Source organism: Catharus ustulatus, chromosome 1 (assembly GCF_009819885.2).
Source record: "Catharus ustulatus isolate bCatUst1 chromosome 1, bCatUst1.pri.v2, whole genome shotgun sequence".
NCBI classification, from domain to species: domain Eukaryota; kingdom Metazoa; phylum Chordata; class Aves; order Passeriformes; family Turdidae; genus Catharus; species Catharus ustulatus.
In genome coordinates, this window is record NC_046221.1 from 21,634,468 (window position 1) to 21,656,747 (window position 22,280).

The window sequence follows — 22,280 nt, forward strand, 5'->3', positions numbered from 1 at the left end:
GGCTATTTTTTGCAGTGTTCTAGCCACTAGATTCTAGGGCAATGTTCTCATTGTGTGGCTGCTGTGCAAGGGATCATTCATGTCAGGAGTCATAGAATTGCTCTGGAGTTCAGAATGCACAAAATATGAATACCATCCTGTGGGTAGAAGCCATTGGATTATGACTGCTGAAGTACTCTCACTGTTTTGTCCTGGAATCCCACCATGGAGTTCAGCACAGCTGAACCTCATGGTGGAGAATTCCTGATTTCTACCAGTGAGCAACAGCAGATACCCTCAGATACACTGGGCAGGCAGTGTTGGTCTCTCTTCTCTCCAGAATTTAGTTGAGGTAGGCAGAAGACATTTCTGCTTTTCTCTCTCACTGTATAAAGACTAAGAAGACTCTAGAGCCAAAGTCTGCTGCTTTATAACTGAATATGCCAGTCATAGAGCTTTGGTACACTTCTGCTCTAGAGTGAAGCTCCAGAGTCCAGTTGCTCAATTCAAGTTTAATAAAGAGCTCCAACATCAACTCCTAGATCAGAACCCAAAAACAAGAGCTATAGATATAAATCCTCTATTGTTTCTTATTGGCTAGCTCAGTTAGCACAGCCGTTAGATCTCAATCTAGACAATATTGTCTCCACGTCCCATGCACGGAAACTAAGAAGAGAACTGTGAGTTCTGCTTCTTGGATATGGCACCTAATTTTTAAGCATTGAACTGTTTAATTCCATAGTGCCTAAGACCTCCTGTGAAATTCCTGACTTGGTACTATTCCTATTTCTCAATAAAATGATGAATCGGTATAGATGAAAATATGATATTCCGTTGTTCTCTTTTGTATTCTAAAGCACTGGAGGTTTGAGGGGGTGATGTTTTTTGTCTATGTATGTCTATGGTATGTTAATTGGAAAAAGAAAATTGATTTTATCTAACAGCTGCTCCTTATTAAGTAGGTGATAGAGAAAATCAAAGAAAATTTGTGCCTGTTTAAAAATATGAAAGTAGAAGCAGGCCTTAATTAGATCTTGGTTTACTAAAGCTAATTAACTGCCCTGGAAATATGCAGAGAAATCCAGTGTGGACTGGCTATTTAGTATAATTAAATAACCTTTTCATAGGAGTATTTTATAAGCTTTTGTCATGAAAGTTTGACACAGAAGAGCCACTGTTATCATTTTGTATATTTGCCTTTAAACTAGAATACATACAGAAGTACAGAATAGTGAAGTTCTTGCATGTTTGTAGCAGAAGCAATTTGTGTCTATTTTCCTGCAGGGCATTAATTTTTAATATTTTTAATTGTGTCCATTCTTTTTATTTATTTTTTTTTGCACTACAGACATTGCTATTGGTGCACCATTTGCAGGAGAAGACAGAAGAGGGAAAGTGCTCATTTACAATGGGTACAGTAATGGGTTAAACCCTAACCCTTCCCAGGTTCTCAATGGAGCCTGGGCCTCACAGTCCATGCCTTCGGGATTTGGCTTCACTCTAAGAGGAGACTCAGATGTAGACAAGAATGATTACCCAGGTAAGATTTTTGCATTAGAAAGGGAATTTCATACTTCCATTCTCTGGTAAATGCATCATGCCTAAACTGCTCCTTTTGGAAGGCAGAGGTCAGAATAAAGGATAGACATTTCTGGACAGTTCTAGTTTGCTTTCCTGAGAGTTAAAAACAGACTAAACAAATACTCCCTTTCCTGTCAAAAGACATGATCAGAAAGTCAAGAAAGGGCTTAAATAGTTGTATTAACATAAAACATGTGAAGTTTACAATGACAAGCTTAACCCTTTTCCCCCACTTGCAAAAACTGAATGGTCTCAGCTTATTGAACTTGTAAGGTCTCCTTCATCCTGGCATTCTTTCTTAATTAAAAACATGTTGGACTGTAGAAGAAGGGATTGATTTGGTTGTGTTTCTAAGTTGTTTTTTTGCTGACCGAAAAGACACTGAGCTATATATAGTTAATGGCTTTGATTGCATTACAAAAAAACAGAGAGAATGCAAATTGCTTAAAGCAGCTATTTTATTTGGGCTTTCTATCCCTTTTATGTTTTCATTTTGCTATATAGACTCTTCCTTTTTAGGTTAGCTTTGATTCTTCCTAATGAGTTTACTTGACATTTATTCACATTTATCACGTTTGTAACATTAATTAAGTTTTTCAGGGAAGCGTTTATTTTTCAAAGAAAATTTTTCCTACCATCTAAGTATTCTAAATGTAAGTGTGCTTGTATTTATTCTCTCTCATCTGGAAGCAAATCTGTTCTGTTTCTTTTCATCACAATGCAGAAACCTTAGTAGGGGTGTGTAGTAAAACATCATATTTTCTTACTGTGAAAGGTTCATCCAGAGTAAAATCCTAACATCCATGCTTCCCTGACTTACTAAGAAATTGCTCTTGTTAGCCTGGGTTATTTCAATGCTAGAGTTCTTAAAAGTTGTACTGCTTCAAAAGTGAAAATTGTAATTTTTCAAGGGGACAAAAATAGGATCTTTTACCTTTTTGTGATGGATTGTGAAAATCTTGGAAGAGTTATCTTTCCAAAAGCAGAAGGCAATTTCTGGGAAGGGGTGTTTACAATAGAAATTACAGTTTTACAAACAGAAAAGCTGACTGCAGAGTAATAAAGTGAGGCTATCATGAGACTAAAGTAAGAAGATCTTTAGCATTTGAGAGAAGAAAGGGCTTTTAAACACTGTTCTGACTTTTTGTTTTCATATTGTTGATGTTGCTATTAATAGTCTTTCATTGTCCATGACTAATGGGGTTCTCTTGGACAACAGACCTCTTTATTAAAGTTTCAGCATTTAAACATTTCCTAAAGCACCCACAAGGCCCCCCAGCAAAACCAAAGGAAACAGGATATTGCATTCCTGACATTTCTAAGATGGAAAAGATAGAGGGAAGGGAGAGATTCTTTGACTCAAATATAGAAGAAAGAAGAGTAGAAGTCTCACTGCTGTATTATCATACTTTATGTGGAGCATCTTTTAAGCTAGTTTATGGGAAGTTCGGGTGATGAGTCGATCTTTCTAAACGTGCACTGAGGAATTGTACTATAATTGTGAGTTCTCTGCCACTGTGGCCTCCATCAAGCATCCTACTTGCAGAATTTCACACTGTTATCCGCTTACTGTGTGTTAGATCATTTGGTTTTATTACAGGAATTACCTAATTTAAAAATGAAAACTAACAAAAGAAGCACCACCCTGCATTTACTGTAACTAGCTTTTCCCCTGGATAGCAGTCCACAATACTGGTGAAAGTTTCAGAAAATGAGAAGAAAAACCCCTTACCATCAGTCAAACACCTCTTCCTTAATTCATGCAGATTTGGAGAACCAAAACAGAGCTGTAAAAATAGTGCAAACATGGCACAATGCTAGCACAAAAATAGAGTGCCTTTCTATGGGAAAAGGGGAAAAAAGGGAAAGGAAATAATACAGGAAAATGCAAACCTAGGACAAACACACTGGGCAATGAAGTAAGTAATCCTTCTAGTGTCAAAGAGCTTTTTTCTTCACCTCCTGACGGAAATGCTGAAGGGCAGCCCTTGTTAAAGGAGGAAACAAGGTACTGAAGTTGGAAGGATTAGGAAGGAAGTTTTATTTTAGAGAAATTGAGTTCTTGCTGACTATGGAACGTCTAGAAAATTATCCTTTAATTCCATGCTTTCCAAACTACTGTTTGTGCCTGTGATTCAAAGTAGGTTGTGAAAGATTAAAGAAAAAAATCACAAAAATTTTAATTTAAGGTTTCTAGTGTGTATATTCTATTAGTGACCATTTTATAAAAAGAAAAATGCAATAAAATCAGCTTATTCTGATTTAACACACTGAGAAGTTCTGGACTGGAAGATGAGAGACAGCTGTAATGTCTTGGCTGCAGCTATAAACATTTATTTCCACTGTCTAAAGTGAGATTCTCCAAGCATGTAGCTCTTCCATGGCTTGAGTTCAGTTTTTCAAGACTGATGTGTATAACTATAGCTGAGCTTGTGTAATTTACTCAAGCACTTGTGCCTGATATTGCTCTTGAGGCAGGCATATCCATGCTAGGAAATGGAAGTCTGAGACATGGAATTTATTTTGTTACTCTGCCATTTCATTTCTAATGCACTGTATAGCATTTTCAGAGCTTTTGGAGGTTGAGGCCTTCTTGAAATCAGACCATAAAGTAATGTCTTTGGAGCAGGTCACTGACCCATAGGGCAGAAGATACCACCTGTTCATACGGCTTCTTATCACAGACCACTGAGCTTCGTCCTAGGATCGCTGTACTGACACCAGCAACCAATGCTCTTTGATTACAAGTTGGGTGGTACAGTTCCTAAAATGTGACTGTGATTCACCCTCAAATTTTTCTCCCATTGGAAAAAGGTTAAATTCTCTCTTGGCTGGGAGTTCAATTCAGGCTGAGATCTATGTATTAGCCTTCTGGAGAGGAAGTGGTATCTTCCTTTCTTCATCCAAATGCCAGTATGAGCTCAGGAACAGAGAAGGAAATAGGGAGCAGAAAAAGACTCCCTTGTACACATAGCTCTTCAAATCCCTCAGCTTTCCTGTGTATGGAGTGGTTTCTCTTTTCTCCTCTTCCTGCAACTCCTGGCCACCAAAGGGAGAGAGTCTCCTCCACCCCCCCCACTTTCTGGTCTTCTTTAGGAAAGGCAGAAAAAGAGTCTCTTATCCCCCATGACCCCAGGTGTAAAATAAATTTGGGAGAAAACTGATCATGGGTAGGTTTAATGGTGGAGTAGCAGAGCAGATGAGGAAGAACATAATACAGCCAATCTGTCTAGCACCCACAGCATGTTTCCAACAGCCACCAACTATAGATATACAGGGAATTGTACAATTGTTGTGATATTTCCCAAAATGTTCACCCAGCATTAACCAAACAGAATATCAAGGTGACTCTGAATCAGAGGTGGCACACTCAAAATTAGTATTGCTTGACAGACTTTTCTTCCATGAATTTGACCAATCAGCTGTAGAACTCATGCAGACTTTTGGCACATGCAGCATTTGTCAAGGGACCCCACAGCCCAGCTGAATGTTCTGTGAAGAAGTAATTCTCACTATGTCCCATTCAAATCTTGAACGTTCCACTGGACATTTTCTAGTTCTTATTCTGAATAGACAGCGAACAGTTCTGCAGTCCAGTGATTTTACAGATTTCTGACATACTTCCTCTATCAGCCATGTGTTTTAGCAATCCTATGGAAGGAGTTCTAATATATTTAATTGTTCTTGTGCAGTGGAGAAAGGTGCAGCAGTTCTGCTGTACCAAATGATTGTTCAGTCTTTCCACCACTTCTGCCTCTTCTCTTCCTCATATATTTTTATGTAAAGAGCAGTTAGTTTACGACTTGTGTCTGTGTAAAGTATTGCTTCTGATAAAGATTTTACAATTAACCTTGTTTCATACTTAACCAACATAAAAAAAGAGCTGTATCTTCTCTGCTGAGAAGAAAATCAGCATTAGTACTTGAAAAAACAATAATCTCAAATACTTTTCATTGCTATCAGTAATTATGTTTGTGCAAGAAAATAAAATGAGCCAGGAACTGTGGTCTGGCCTTGAGGCTACATGGCACAGCACAACTCACTATCATCAGATGAAACCACTGGAACAGGATGGTGATACCCAAACCCCCTTTTGGGAAAGGTCTTTGGCCCAGGCGATTCCCCAGACCTTTCCCAGCTGCCATCTGGGAGAGTACCAATTTGCACACACTAAAATCAGAGCTAATCTGTACTAACAACACCAAAATATGGACAGTACTTACACAGTGCTCAAGCTCATGGCCTACCTTTATTGCACAACCACAAAAGCACAAAACCACAAGCACAAACAGCTGAATAACTAGCTAGTCAACATCATACCTAAACTTTCTCTGGTAGGGTCAGCATGCAGATAAAACTGTTAACAGTTCTGTAACAGGTCTGTAATGACCATCTGTCTTCAGCTGTCCTGGCATAGATGTTGGCACTGTAACAGTAACAGACCTCTCAGCATTGTGAAAATATGGAGATTTTTTCAACAGGGAAGAGACTGAGTTTTGTTACTAAGTACAACCTTTGGTTTACATCTCTGCAGCTTTCCAGGGAGAGAGTTCTGTAAATTGTGTCACACTTACAGACACTCCAGATGTTATGTGCCCAGAACTGTTCCTTTATCAGCGCAGAGAGCGGTGACAATATGGTAGTCTGCTTTGCAGGCCTGGAGTCAGTGGGAAACTTTCAACCCTGAGAAGCAGCAGAGACAGAAAACTGTGCTGATGATCCTAACAGCTGTGCCACTCTTGCAGCTGCCTTCTCTGTGCTTGTGTTCATCACCTTCTGCCCCAAATGGAGGGCTCCTCCTCACTTAGCAGGATTGCAGTGGTGATGGTAGTAGTTAAGTGATGGATGCTCCTTTCTCTGTAGTCATGTAAGAGGCAGAATCTGATTGCATTTTATAGTAAGATAAGACTAGTAAAAGGAAGCAGGTTAAATATATCAGTCAGATGGTGCCAAGCCACGATGTTCAGCTTTCCCAGTCTTCTAAGCATGACACTGACAAGGGTAGCACCATATTTACCTGAAAATACTCAGTATCTCTCCAGTACACAACAAGTACCCAGTATTTGAAGGAAAAGACCAATTAATCCTCCTGAGGTATATCTATACTAGTAAATGAAATATGCTGTCTTTGGTTCTGAACTATCACTGAACACTCCTTGTGCACACTATCAAACTCATTTTTTTTCCAAAACAGGGTTGCTGCATGCTCATTTTTGGAGTCTAATTATTGGGATGGGTGAACTGCATTAGGGCTATTTTAATGATACCACTGCAGATAGTAAAGATACAGCATATAGGCACGTTCTCTGCCACTAATTTACTAACACTGATATAATTGTACCATCTTTCAGCAGATGATGCATTTCACTGTTTTCTAAAAACTCATGTTCTAAGGTCATATTCAAAAGAGATCTGATCTCACTTCTGCTACAATAGTAAATACAATTTAACACCATTATTCTGGATTGACAGTCATTAAAAAAAAAGTAAATGGGATTAAAGAAATAAAAGAGGTGATGCGGTTGAAAAAACATAAAAAATGGGCTTTGCCCATCAGTTTAAGTCCAAATACACTGACAGCTAGAATTCTGTGCAAGATTCTGTGCCATGGTGAGGACATGGTGAAGCAGCATTGTGCTGTGTCTGAGGCCATCCTAATGAAGGCTGTAACACAACTCATATAGCCATGGGATTCTCTGTAACAGCAGCTCTAAAAGGTTTGCATAAAGATATTCTGAAATACCTGCCTCAGCACAATCTTCCTGCCTGTCTTCTGTGCTGGGACATCTGGGATAAATAATAATATCTTTCAAGGCAGCTTCCACTGTCCTGTAAATCTCGGGCTTTTAGGGCCCCTTTGCTCCATCCTGAGCTTTATGTGTGTTATCAAGGCCCGTAGCAGGGAATAAAGCAAAGGCATGCATTTTGAATTATAGTTTATTTTATTTATAATTTTATTTGTCTTTTTCTATTAGCATAGCTCAATTTTCATAGGAACAAATGAAATCCATTAATCTGTTTAATGGGAAAGAAATTTGTTTCTTTTGGCTTCTGGGCATCTGTTCAAAGCTGGCCCCACTGAGTGCCTGGAGTCTGTGATTATCTAGGTGATGATGCTGCACTTCCAGCTGGTTCATCTATCTGTACAGTGCTCAGACATTTGTAGGCTGTAAGGTTTCCACCCTCACATTTCAGCATATGTTCAGTCACTTGATGGCTGATTATAGCTGAGCAAATAGTTTATAATGAATAACTTACTCAACTCATTAAACTTACTTTCTTCTTGTGGCATATCCTCCTGAAGATTGGGGTTTCTTCAAATGTGTTTCTGAATCAGGATGATTTAACCAGTTTCTTTTTACAGTGTGGGTATATTCAGAACACTGCTTTGGATGAATTCACTATTCAAAGACTGTTGATTTTAGTTATTGCTTGAATAAATTATGCGCTATTGTCTCTGATCCCTCCCTGTTTAGATACTTGTAAGTTTTCCTTATTAACTTAGGAGTGTCATTCTGGAATCAGTGCTACTGAAGCTTTATCTTCAAGGTGTCCTACTTTAGCACAAACACAGCTGTTGGCCTGTTCTTTGGGTTGTTCTTTATAATCAAACCTTTGTCAGCAGAGGGAAATGTATAAAGGCATCTTCATACCTTGTTATTTTGGACTCAGTTATTATTTTAAGAATATCATAGTAGTTAGTTAGTTAGAATATCATAGTAGTTAATATCAAATTACTCTAGAAACATTTTAAGAAGGAAAGAAGTGTAATAAGAAGACAACATTTCCACAGAACTTTGGTAATCCAATCTAATCTTAATAAAACAGGAGTATTTAACAGCTCCATCTGCTGAGTACATTAACTCAAACAGCAGGAAGAAAATCCTCAAATTTCTTTTTAAGAGGCAAGGGTTCTTCAGATTAATAAATTTTTTTGAGAACAGTAGGCATTGTGCCAACAATATTACAAATCGGAATCTAGTGATGATTAAATTATGAAATTGGTCCAGAAGATTTGTGGAAGACAAACAAATTAAATCAATGAGAAGCTGCATCTGCTCTGGTAAGAGAGGACTGCTATGTATGGGAGCCAGAACAATGGCTTGGGTTCTGCCAACAAATGCAGAAAAGCTGAAGTGCTTCTACCAGCTAATGATTGTTTCACATGAATCATCAGTCAAAAATGTAGTGACAAGCCAAGAATTGTTGCAAATATGTTAATTTTATGGGAAATTATAATCTCTGTAATTTATAGGTATACTTTTCTAAAATTCTTCATTATATTTTATGAAATCACAGTATTGTGTCCAATAGAATGTAAGAGTAAAGCAATTGATCCCATTAAGTACAGTAATTTCACGAATACAAGCCGCATGGACTATAAGCCGCATCTCTGGGTGTTGGCAAACATTTCGTTCTTTGTCCATAAATAAGCCGCACCTGAATATAAGCCGCTCTGTCGTTCGCAGCGAGGACCCGCGTGCAACAAAGTTGCCAATTAGTAACAGAACCGCGGCATGGCAGGGGGTTTACTGGCTCAGCTAAGGCTGTGCAGGCTCAGCCCGCTCGGGGCTGCTGGCGGGGCGAGGTGGCCCAGCATGGTGGGGCTGCTCAGCGGGGCCGCTCGGGGCCGGCCACTGCCTCTGGGCTCGCTCACCCTGGCCCAGCGCTGCCCTGCGGTGGCAGGTGGGGACGGAGCACCCCTGCTCCCGCGGCGGGCAGGGATGGAGTACCCCCCACTCCCGCTGCAGCGGGCAGGGACGGAGCACCCCCCACTCCCACCGCGGCGGCGGAGGGCGGGGGTGGAGCCTGCCTGCTCCTGCCGCGGCAGGCGGGGGCTGGAGCCCCCTGCTTACCCCATGGGCCACGGGGATGGCAGCACGGAGCCCCTGCCTCCTCCCCAAACCGTGGGGATGTCAGCACAGAGCCCCCTGCCTCTCCCCCGCCTGAAGGAGGGAACTCCCCCGCCTCCCTCCCCGCGCTGCCAGCGCTGAGCTGGCCCCACCCACCGTGCAACACAGTAACCAATTTGTAACAATCGTGAAATCCTGGGTTTTACTGGCAAGTGCTCGGCTCGGCACCCTGGCTGGCACTTCTGGGGTTGTAAATGTCAGAAAATTATTCACATATTGGCCGCTCCTGAGTATAAGCCACATTTCCAGTGTGGGAGCAAAATTTTAGTCAAAATGGTGCGGCTTGTAATCATGAAATTACTGTAATGTTTTACTAAAGTGATAAAGCATTAACTGTCCTCTTTGGGATTTTTTTGCAATATAATGAATAATATTGTTGTATTGTGAAAGGGAATCACTCAGACAAAAGAGAAGCATTGATATTAATTAGCCTTAGGTGTTACCTGTAACGGATCTGCTACCAGAATGGTTTAAAAACAGAGAAGGTTTGAGATAGCTGAGAATGGTAGGATTGGAAGAAATTGACTCTGCTTTGAATGGTGGCTGTTTGTAGTATTTAACTAAAATTCTTGAGTAAAGCTGGATGTGCTGGACAGGCCTGTGTCTTTTATTATGGTCAAGCCTGAAGTGATGGCCATTTAAAGGCATTTTTATTCTGGACCTTTCCTGCTGAGATTTGGGGTTGTAATGCACACTGAAATCCTACAAAACAAACAGAGATATGATCACGGGCCTTTTTGGCACCTGATCTGTCGAGGAAAATAAGAAACAAAAACACTGACAAAGATTTTTTAATAGAGTTCACAGTTAGGCGGTTTTCTCCCTTTTACAAAATTTCCATTAGCACCTGTACTCAGATAGAATATAACTGTTTTCCAGTCCCTTTTTATACTATACAATTAAACTGACAGACTACATGAAGATATGCTTAAAGCTGTTAGCAAATCGTTGGAGTCCCCAAAGGTAACACTTTCCTACCTGTGTCCTGGTAGAGTTGCAGCAGGGAGGTGACTCAGCTGTCATTTCATTTTTGGGTTTCTGACAAATGAGGTGTTTGCCAGTTATATAGTTGTTCAGTGATTGTTTTTCTTGGCCACTCTCCCCCATGTACCGATATGAGACACCATGTCCTGGCAATTTCTCTTGGGACTGCTGGACAGGCTCCAGCCAAGTGTGGGGTGCTGAATGTGATGCGTGTTCGTCCCTGCTCAGACTCCCTGAGGCTGCATGTTTCAGAAAGAATGGGGATGACCTTTAAAAATATGATAGAATCAAAAAATTTTCTTGAGTTAATAAATGAATATGTCTTGTTGAGATTGGAAGTAGGACTTTGTTGATCCTCCTACTTCCTTTATTTGGTTGAAGGTTTAGTGAGCATCATGACAAGTTTCTGCCCTTTATCACACAGGGTTTCAGGTTTGGCACATCACATGGCAGAAGGTGCAAGTGATCCCACAAGCTTACAAAATCCAGTCCCTTTCAGTGCCATCACCTTAATTTTTATGATAATTTTATCTCAGTAAATAGACTTCCTGCACCAGACAGCATCTTGCAACCTTTCTCTTCAGAGCAAAGCAAATTTGAAGTATTTGAAATAAACTTCAGGATTGTTTAACTTTCTGCAGTGCCCCTTGACTTCAATTAAATATGTCCCAAAGACACTTGTTTCAGCATTAAGCTCTGTGAACTCCACCAGTTGGGACTTTAATGCATAAAACCCCCAAGCTGTGTTAAACATGGAAGTAAAAAATTCCTGTGATGTTGCTCTGTGCTTGTTTTCTTAATTTTTGCAGTGTGGTTGTGACCCCACAGATCATTTATTCGTCAAAAGCAATGAGGCAGAAGCACACAGGTGCTGCCACCAACCTTTCCTTACAGATCCTGGCTTCTCTGCAGGTGAGCAGCTGATAGATAGTCTTCTCAAACAGACAACACAGGAAAAGTGGTCATTTAACTAAACCAATGAGAGCCCCCATCATCCCAGAAACATAAAATATGAGAAAAGAAGAACTGAAGGAGATTTTGTGATTCTTATATTGCTTCATCTTCTTTTTTTTTTAATGTTTTAATCACACATTTTAATCTGAGCTTAAAAAAAACCCAAAAATCTCTCATTGATGCAAAGGAGTAAAGGTTTTCATAGGCTTTTCTTCAGGCTCTCTGTGGAAGTATTTTAAGGAGTTAAGCTGGGTTTTTTTAAGCTGGCTTCTTTTGCTCTGTAATTGCTTGTTAAAACCTTGTTTTTCAGCTAGTGACTTTTGCATCAGTGACATTGCATGCATAGCATTAACAAGAATTAATAAAGAAAACTTCTATTTTTAGGAGGGGAAAGTTGCCAAAATCCAGATAATTTAGACATGTAATGCATTTTTTCATAGAAATTATTAGTAACTTTTCTTCTATGGAGCGCTCAACAAATTCAAAACTTGTGCTTATGAAAGTGCTCTGATTAGGATGTATATTCAAATCTCATGCATTTGTATCAACATCAAAAATTATTTTTTCCAATTATGGGTATAGGAGTTGCACCCCACAAGGCAATGAAAAAAGGAAGAGTGAAATTACTACTCTGTAACAGAACAAGACAAAGCAAAGAAAAATCCTGATTAATCTCCCAGTGAATGCTCTGCTTGTATATATAAGCATTTTGTCCTTACACTAGATTGTAGAGGTTACTACTGGCTATAAATATGGGGTGTTTTTTTGCATATTCATTCTTAATTCCACTTTTTCTACTCAGTAGTTTCATTCGTTCAAGCTCTTTGGATCAAGAATAAGCATGGGTTAGACCAGAACACAAATGACATGTCAGAGTAAAAGTAAGACCCCCCAGACAAGAGCAGGATGAGCACAGTCCTGGCTATCCTTAAAGTAGTCTCAGATAGGGCTTTTGTGCCATGATTGAGGATCCTCATCTTATTTGCTGTGTCTCCAAACCTGGCTGAAGTGGCAATGCAGAAAGACTACTAATGGAAAACTAGTCTTTTGGTGGCTGAGGCCTATATTTGCTCCTCTAGACTCATCACCCTCCATCTTCAAATAACCTGGGCTCTATCCCAAAAAACCAGGATTTAACCATTAAGCAGATGTACAAAATCCTCTTTAATATTTAAGTGGAGATGCCAAGATAGAGGGAACCTTTGCATAGCAGTGCACACTGAAATTGCATTCAGTCACACTAGTGAGGCCAGCTGTATCTAACTCATTCATTCTTCTCACCTTCAGATTCTAACAGGCTACATTTTATTAAACTTACATAAGTTGTGTGGTTTTAACCTTTATTTTAATGAAAGAACATATTATGAAATCATCACTAGACCAAGACCCGAATAAGTCTTGGATATCTCTACCTGTTTTGTTTCTTACTACATTTCTCTGAAAGTTTTCGAGTTATCCAGTCTGGTATGAGCCAGTACGTATCCTAAGTCAAGTCTCTTATAAAATTCAGAAACAGTGTTCAGCTGGGAAGAGCAGAACAGAAACCTTTTCCATCTTGTCTTTCACTTTCTGTTTACAACATAATATTTCTTTTTCCTTAAAAAACAAAAAACAGAAGAAAACCCCACCAACACAAAACTCACCAGAAACCCTTCAAACACAAGTGAAATAAAAAGCAACAAAATATTAAATATTTTGCAGGGTTACTATGGGTGCTACTATAAGCAAACTGCCAGGAAAAGTTCTGTTTGTGTGTGGTGCAGTCTTCATGGTGATGGCTTTGTCTCAATTAGTTGTTTATTTAAGAGGAAAACATCTTTAGGTTTTGGTACTGTGGGCAAATTGTCTATAAAAGCTATTAAAGAATATGACTCACAAATGTCCCAAAAAGGAGATAAAAACACTTATTTTCTTCTGCTATTTAAAGTGTTCCCGACTCTGAAACATATTTCTCTAAGGCCAATGAAATTAGAAAAATGTAAATGTTGTACAAAAAAGAGGATTAGACCCATAAACTGTCAAATGTCTGTGTCTGTTCCTATTAGGGTATTAATTAATGGAATTAAAGGAATGCCTGTTGCCCATGTGAAGTATTTGTTTAAACTTTTTTGTTTAAAAAATCCCGACCATCTGAAAGATGGAGGAGCCCTAGAAAATACAATGCCAACCCTGGACCAAACCCATCCAAATAATTAACATCAAAGCTTGGTATTTGCATCATGCTCAATGACTTCAGGGCTTCTCAAGCAAACCAGTGCTCCAACTATAGAAGCAGCAAGTAAGGGTTTGTTTACAAACCTAAGTACTCATTTAATTAACTTATTTAGATCAATTTAGGTTACCAGTCTGTACCACTGCAAGGTCTGTTGTAAGGCTCAGTCTTCTGAATTGGATACATGTCAGTCATGCTGAATGGCAGCAGTAGTGGAGCGAAAGTTGTGCCCAGACAGACTCTGGGGACTTTGAAAATGAAACAAAACTCTTTCCAAAGGCAGGGGAAGCTGGAAAGTTGATCCTTTTCCCTCATGGCTTGGCTCCAGTTTTTCTCCATCAGACCTGGGTGGATCCAGCAAGCTAGTCTGGATCTTTCCGGAGACCACTATGTGGTCCAGGCAAAAAGAGGAAATATTCTGGCCTGTAGATTCCCAGACCCAGGCTAATGACCACTGACAAAGACGTGCCCAAGTCCCAGTGTAGCACTTGTGTTGTTGACTCCATCTGTCAGGGAAAATGACAACTTTAGGTGGATAACTGTTGTAAGCCTTAGCACATATTGCTACAATGCTGGAAACATTAGAAACTATCAAATGAACCATCGTCTGACTTTGCATTGTATTTATTTGCATAGAGATATAATGCCTAAATTAATGAACTAATTACTTAAAACTCAAAGTAGAATGAAAGGATTGTCAGGAAGGAACACCATACAGTTTCAACATGACTTATATGAAACTGGCAAGAAATTGTTTGGCAGCTCTTCTTTTAATCGATAGTTAAGTATTTGGAATAAAATGCATAGAGTTTAATGGCATTTTTCCCCTAGGATACAAGTTGGAGAGAAGTGAGATTGTGGTGTGGGTGACCTTGTGTTAAATAGTTTGGCAGTTGCTGGTTCCAACTGAGACATTTATGACACCATTTCTGACATGTAAAATATTTTCTTTCAGGTACACTTTTGAAGTAAACTGCTTAGAAAGGAATTAGCATATATGTTTTATGTTACTGCAATGTTAATGTAAATAATTCTGTATAGCTATTCTGAAGCTGTTTTGGTTTTTCCAGATTTAATTGTGGGTGCATTTGGAGCTGGAAAAGCAGTTGTTTACAGGTATGTGGTAAATACAATGGATTTGATATTTTACAGCTTTGGTGGGAGATATTAAAATTTTAAAAAATCATATTCCTGTTTCCCTTTTGCAGTGTAAAAGGTGGTCATTAGAGATGATAATTTAAACATCTTGTGAGAAACAAATGCTTTTTTCCCATGCTCAGAACCCATAATTTTCAATGAAAATTTCCATGCTTAGACTTAGCTCAAGCAGCTACTGGAATGTTTGACTATTTGATTACAGTAATTTCACGAATACAAGCCACACCGTTTTGACCAAAATTTTGCTCCCATACCAGGAATGCGGCTAATATTCAGGTGCAGCCAATATGTGAATAATTTTCTGACATTTTCAACCCTGGGAGTGCAAACCAAGTCAGTGCAAACTGCAAAGTCGAGCTCCTGCCAGTAAAACCATGCATTTACGCGGTTGTTACAAATTGTTACTCTGTTGCGCGGGGCGGGTGGAGCTGCTCTGTGCAGGCAGCACAGGGGGTGGGGAAGCAGGGGCAGCTCTCTCCTGCTGGCCCCAGAGCTCGGGGAAAGCAGGGGCAGCTCTCTCCTGCTGGCCCCACAGCTCGGAGGAGGCAGGGGCTCTCTCCTGCTGGCCCCGTGGCTTGGGGGAAGGCGGGCAGCTCTCTCCTGCTTGGCCCCGCGACTCGGGGGGCTCCCGTCCCCGCATGCCGCCGCCGCAGGAGCAGGCAGGCTACATCCCCGGCTCCCATTGCCGCCGCAGGTGCCGGCGGGCTCTGTGCCCTCCCCTGCTGCCACGGGGCAGCGCCGGGCCGGGGTGACCGAGCCCAACAGTGGCGGCGGCCGGCCCCGAGCGGCCCTGCCAAGCGGCAGCGCCGAGCCCTCATGGCCCGAGCCGAGCCAGTAAACCCCGCCCTGCCGCGGTTCTGTTACTATTTGGCAACTTTGTTGCATGCCGGTCCTCGCTGCAAACACAGAGCGGCTTATACTCGGGTGCGGCTTATTTATGGACAAAAAACAAAATGTTTGCCAACACCCAGCAATGCGGCTTATACTCAGTGCGGCTTGTATTCGTGAATTTACTGTAATTTAAAGTAAGAAATTTAAAGAGCATGGCATTGAAAATTAATTTCTTTCCTGGGGAAATGGTGCTATTAAGAAATTTTAAAGTGACCAATCTTCAGAGATTGTGTATGTTAAGACATGAACTGTTTATTGAAAATAATGGCTGCTGCTTTTAGACTCGGTTTTTAAAAATGCTCAAGATCCCATTTTACAAAAAAAAAGTTGTTGTTGACTATGGAGTTTCACTAAATGCACTTTTTGATTAGATGTAAAATTTTAAACTACCAAATACGTAAACATTTGCATAAAATCTGCTAACGCTGTCTTAATCCAGCCATGCTGACAGCTCATTTCATTTAGGTATTCACCATCCATTGCTACAACAATATAGTCATATTTCTGATTCTTGTCTGGCTTCTTGTTGTCTGTATTCCCAACAGCACCTGACTGAGAAAAGGCACGTTCTACTCCCAGCTGAATGTTCATGATAGCATAGGAATTTTGTAAAACAGGAATGTTAACTCATCCCAACTAACACTGTAGGTGCAGTAAGAAGACCTGATTTTCATTCTGTGCAATGAAAGAATCATGCAAATACTTTGCAATACCATGAGTGACTGTACAGGATGAAGCATTGAAGAATTAGATCCACTGTGTATTTTCAATAACAATAAAATATGTTCTATTTAATTTAAGAAAGTGAATAGCAGGAAGTAATTTCCTGGCTAGAATGTATCAAATATGCAATTTGTCATACTGTTGAAATAGAATTTTATTACTGAAATTTTCTAGGCAAAAAAAAGATTTTCCCTGTTGCACGAAAGTGAAGACAGTAATTTTATTTTTTAGTGTCTTGCTGAAGTAATATAAAGAAGTAATCATAAAAGCTCAAATGTGGATTCAGAAAAGCTAGAAAACTAGGATTATATAAGTTACTGTAAATAGTATTGCTGTCTTAAAATAAACAGAATCTGGGCACATGCTTGTTATTATTTGTCTCCTAAAGTGCTTGCAGTTACAGGTTATCTCATCACTTAATAACAGTTTCAGAGGGATGGTTTCTATCACCAAAACTATATATTCATGTACTCAGCACAATTTACTGATTATTCTTGGTTTACAAAGTCAGTTGTCTCAAGAAATGTCAGACAGAGTTTACTTCATTATTGGGCCAAGATGGTCTACACCAACTTCTACTTTAAGCAGATCATGTTTATTTTTTTAAGAATCTTAAACCAGACATAGTAAGTCTGAATGTGTCATTATTAACGGAGACAGTACAAAAGAAATCTGCAAGATGGCCAAAGGACTGCTGTAAAACCCAAAAAGGCAAACTCTGTCCCTTTGAGAAAACTCAGTGTGATGAAATGTGTCTGATGTGCCTCAATCCTGGGATACTGTTTCTGTGATGTGCTAACATGATTTTGTTTTGGTTTTTTTTTTTTGTGAATCTCAGTATCATTCTGATGGGAAAAAACCCAAAAAACAACAAACAAAAACTGTTCTTTTGGCTATGAGCAGCATTATAATACTGTGTTCTCCTAAGTAGCTCTATATGTCTGGCTTCTTTGCAGCCAATTCAGTTGTTTTCTCTGCTGCAACTTTTATACTTATGTGCTCCTTCTGAAAGTGGGAACCTTTTTTCTGTCCCCCAGAGCCAGACCTGTTGTGACAGTGAATGCTCATCTTATACTGAACCCCATGATTGTGAATCCAGACAATAAAACCTGTCAGCTCCCCATCTCTCAACTTTTGGTGGCCTGGTAAGTCCATGATTACTCAAAAAATATTCTTATCCTCTTTCTCAAATAACTTGCTGTTCCTTAATTTTATTGCAACTCTTTGTTGAACATGTTCAAAGTTCAAAATGTTGAAACATGCTATGAGCACAATAAAACCTCCCTACATAGAAATCTTTTTGATATTTTCCAGTACTTAACAAATTGTCTGACTAATTGTGGTAGCTAAAAGTTGAGTCCTGTGATACACTGAGTCTCCTTCTCCATAGGAGGATGCTCAGTGTCTCCTGCAAGTTGCAAAGTTATATGCAATGTTCAGATGAATGAAACATGAAACAGCTAAAATAGACAAAACACATAAACAGTCATCTGTTTGTTGACTAAATGTGACAGTGAAAGTGATGCAGAGCTGGTAGGCCCACCGTTTTCTGTTGGAGAAAGACAGATCTTAGTCCTTTGTCAAAGAAAGAAGGTGTCTGGCTGGTCATCCTGAGAGAAGTTCACAGAATGTTGTTTCTGGCTGTCTTTGGTCAGAGGAAAGCTTTTTTTAGGACATCACACAGGACAATATTTCCACCGTCCTTAAAAGAGAAACCCTTAACCACAGCAGCATTTAACTTTGAACACAAAAAACCAAACCAAACCAAAACAAAAACTAAAACAAAAAAATCCAAAACAACATAAAAATCCTTGGAGCTAATTAAAGGAATTTAAGATCAATTACAAGTACAAAATGCTTGCAGGACACTTGGAGGCTGTCTAACAGCACATAAAGGCACGTTTACTGCACTAGAAAAAAAGTCACTTTGAAAGGACCCCAGGAACAGTTGACAAAAGAGGCTGTTACAAATACATAAGATACTGTTTAAAAGTGGAAATCATAACAAATGAGGAAACTAAAATCAAAACAGAGCATAAACACGTGCAAGTTGAATATAAAATGGTAGCAAGTCTTGCCAGAGAGACTGTGAGGAACAGATTTCTAAGATGTAAAAACATTAGAAGCAGGAAGCCTGCCAGGATGTGGGCTGGACAAAAACAATATTAAGGTGTAAAGGGGGACTCCAGAAGATAACATGAATGCAGAAATTTTGCACTGCTTTTAAAGAAGCAGAAGATGGTCAGATGATTTCCTCACGTTGGGGACATTCTTTACAGGAGATGAGTCTTAAAAATCATCTCAAATGTACAATTCAGCTAAAGAATATTAAGAATTAATTGATAAATCTGAGCTGTAAAACATGATCATGAGAACCAGTTCCTTTAAGAGCCATGCAAGCTCTTAAAGGAGCTAAACTCTCATACACTCAAACCAATAAATGTGTGGGCTCCCAAAGCATTTGGGATGGGATTGTCAAGAGATTTTCACTATTGTGCTATTCTATTACACTCTAAGGGACTTCTCGTATTTTTTATCTTGTTCTTCCTTTCTACAGCCAGTGTAGAATACTGCCCATCTACAGAGCAATGTAGAAGGCACTAGGTGGAATGATGCAATCCCAGAACTTTGCAACCTTTGGCTTTTCTAGAATTTTTTGATTCAATTATCTTTTGTTTTAGCAATTGATGTAAAAACAAAATTGAAATATAGACACTTGGCTGAAGCATGTTCATTTGTTGTTTCACAACTTCAGATTTTAAGACTTACAAAAAATGCCTAATGTCATAATGGAAAATATTTTGGAACTGTAACAGTGAACAACAGGTATTAAAAGAAAAAAGGTGGGTTTTTTGCACAAGAGGAAAAACATCTCTCTTAAAAAATATTCTTGCTCTGAGATATTGTTTAGAAAAGGAAGAAATGTGTACTCCTTGAAAATATATTTTTTTGTTTCTTTTCATTTTTCTGCTACAATAAGCCAGAAGTTTGGTTCATATCAAGGACTTTAATAGGAGCATAATTTAATTTCTGTCTGCTTTATTCTAAAATAATGTTCCCTAAAGATTTAGTTCATTTATGAAATGACTGAAGAGCAACCGCTATTTTCCACACTGATTTTTTTCCTTAGTTGATATAAGCATGTGTTGTACATATGAAAGTAATTACTAGGGAAACTCCAACAGGCAAAGAATTCCTCAGTCCCATGGGACAGATTTCTGTGTCTCTTAGCCAGCTGTGCAACTTGTATAAAACTCTACTGACTGACACTGCTGAATCAGAATGAAAGGAATCCTCCTACCAGAAGAGTTTCAGGAAGTGTGTGTGCATGAATAATGTGGATTATTGTACGTTCCCAAGTATTAGGAAAATATTATTTCTGCATGATATAAATTGCAAAGCTGAAGCAGTGGGGGAAACATACACAAAAAGTCATTTTTATGCACAGCTCAAAGAGAATTCTCTTGAACTTCTAGAAACATATAATTCATTCTCTGCTGTGTGTAAAATGTAGCTGTTTCTGACTTCCCAATACTAGCAAATCTGTAACAAATTCTGCAACTTTGAAGGTATTAAAGAATATGGAAAAAACTTTTTTTCCCCTAAGTGTGAGAGATGCAAGTTAATATCTATAAAAAAAGGTAAATAAATTAAAGTTCTTTATTTTTCAAAACCTCTTTCCAAATGATGTGACTTATTATGTTCAAGATTGGGTTCTACATATCAGGAGGTCTAATTTATCGATGCACTGGTATTTTTATTACCATTTGAGATCTGATTATCCACTGTCTACCTCATGTATTTGTTCTTAAATTGCATCTACGAAAGTTTTTTACTCACCTCTCACTAATTTAAGGTGAATATTGCTAATTCTATTTTGTAGAGGAGCAATAAGTCAGAGAAGTTAATTGACATACCAAAAGTGGCACAGAAGTATCCAATCATGATAAAAAATTAATTGGTAGAATATATTTTGTGTATCTCTCTCTATATATATGTATTTATATTTTTATATTTATAGACTACAACTAAGACTACTAAGTGCAGTCTAGAAAATATTATACAAGGGTAACTAACTTTTCACCACTTCTGGTGGTATTATGTAATTTTATTACGGTTAACTTTTGAAGAGACTGCTCCTATCTGTGACAAGAGTAGTTTTGAAGAAAGGAATATTTTCAAGCTTCTTGTTCTTGTAAAAATATTTCTATCTACCTGAAGAACATAAGACTGTTTTAAGGACGCTGCTTTGTTGCCCTGAGATTATCAGGAAAAGCTGGTGTGTTCAGTTATAAGGCTTTCCCTCTATTTTGTAAGTGCACTCAAATGCTATTCAAAGCATAATCTCATAGTGAGGACAGACACAGAATAAATGTGATGTGGGGATCTCTTCAGAGAGGCAAGACTGATAACACGTAAAAAGTTCATATACTTTAGTATGATGCACTATTTCCCATTTGTTTTTTACTTGCTAAAGTTTTCTTCCTTTGATTGTTAATTGAGTTGTTTGGTTGATTGCTCCTACAAGCAAGCTCAAAAGCTTAGCTGTTTATTTCTTACTGTGCCTAGGAGTCAGATCTCAAATCTGTATAAATTCTTTAGACTCCTGCCCTCTTTTGTGGTCTGTCTTTCCCTCTGCCTTTCTTTTTCTTGACACTAAAACATCCCTCAGCATCTCCCCAGCATCTTCTTGTTGAAGTGATGAGCAAACCTAAATTCATCTAGGTTTCTATTGAAATCATTGATGTTTTTAGCACTGCTTCTAAACTAAATATAAAAATCAGAAATGTGTAGCAGAATTCTGCTAAAACCATAGCCTTTCCTCTTGTGTGGCCAGAGTGTGGAAGATTATCCACTCCAAATTTTTGCTTCTTAGCTCTACCATTCCCTTTTTGACATGGTCTGCCTGGAGTGGAAGGAGAAAATCTTGACTCTTATTCGTAATATTTAAGAACATTACTTCAGTTATCAAATATATATGATGAATTATTCTGTTCATTGCAGTAAATAAAGCATACACTGAAACTGTTCTGTTTAACAAGTGAAGCATTTCAAGCTGCATTTTGAACACAACCTTTTTTCAAACATAATAGAGCAAAATTTATGTGATTCCTCCAAAGCAAGATAACTGAGTTTATTTAATACAGTAGAAGCTCTTGAGTTTACATTTGAGGAAATACAATTTTATATACTCTGACATGTGAGACTGGCCTGTGAAGTCTGATGTCTAAATTGTATTTATGCAATTATACAAGTTTGCCTCATTTTTGTTGTTTTGTCCTTGTGTATTTGGAAATAATTGGTTCTTCATGTATTAAGTAATTATTGTAAATAAGTAAGAATGTGAATAAATTTACAATTTCTGCATGGACTGGAAAGCCATCTGAAGGCTACAGTTTAGCAGAGATCAATGGCATTATGTCATTCTTGTTCCTTAAAAAAGAACAGCTTTTTTTCCCCAAGAGAAGAATTTTTCATTAAGGTCATGAGAGTGACACATATCCCAGATGTAGCAGTTTCATTACATCTGTCAAAGGAAACAAGCACACAATTAGAATGTGATTACAGATTGGTTTAAAGGTTATGTTAGTGCTTTTGTATCCACTGCATGGGATCATTAGTATACAGAATAACAGTAGTGAGGAGATCAAGATCAATGAATAATGCAAATATTTTTTTATTTAACTCAAGCTGATTTTAATGCTGACCTACAATTGGTTGTCCATATACAAACCAAGATACTTTATGAAGCCACAAAAATTTTCTTTAAGAGTTATTGATAACCAGAGACAATTGCAAGAATCACCTGAGCAATTTTATTACATTATACAGGGTTTCATTAGGAATTGTGGTATGCAGAACTAAGTCTATGTGGCAGATGACAG

The 22,280-nt window shown here is 38.6% G+C and overlaps 1 protein-coding gene across 2 annotated transcripts in view; it reads left to right on the plus strand.

The window, feature by feature from the left end:
• Positions 1-22,280, plus strand: part of ITGA8 (integrin subunit alpha 8) — a 118,058-nt gene that overhangs the window by 32,114 nt on the left and 63,664 nt on the right. For both annotated transcript variants that reach the window (XM_033072044.1, XM_033072051.1), the window contains exons 13-15: positions 1,328-1,519; positions 14,694-14,739; positions 17,433-17,540. In XM_033072044.1, coding sequence (XP_032927935.1) covers positions 1,328-1,519; positions 14,694-14,739; positions 17,433-17,540 — 346 coding nt within the window. The remainder of the gene's footprint in view (positions 1-1,327; positions 1,520-14,693; positions 14,740-17,432; positions 17,541-22,280) is intronic.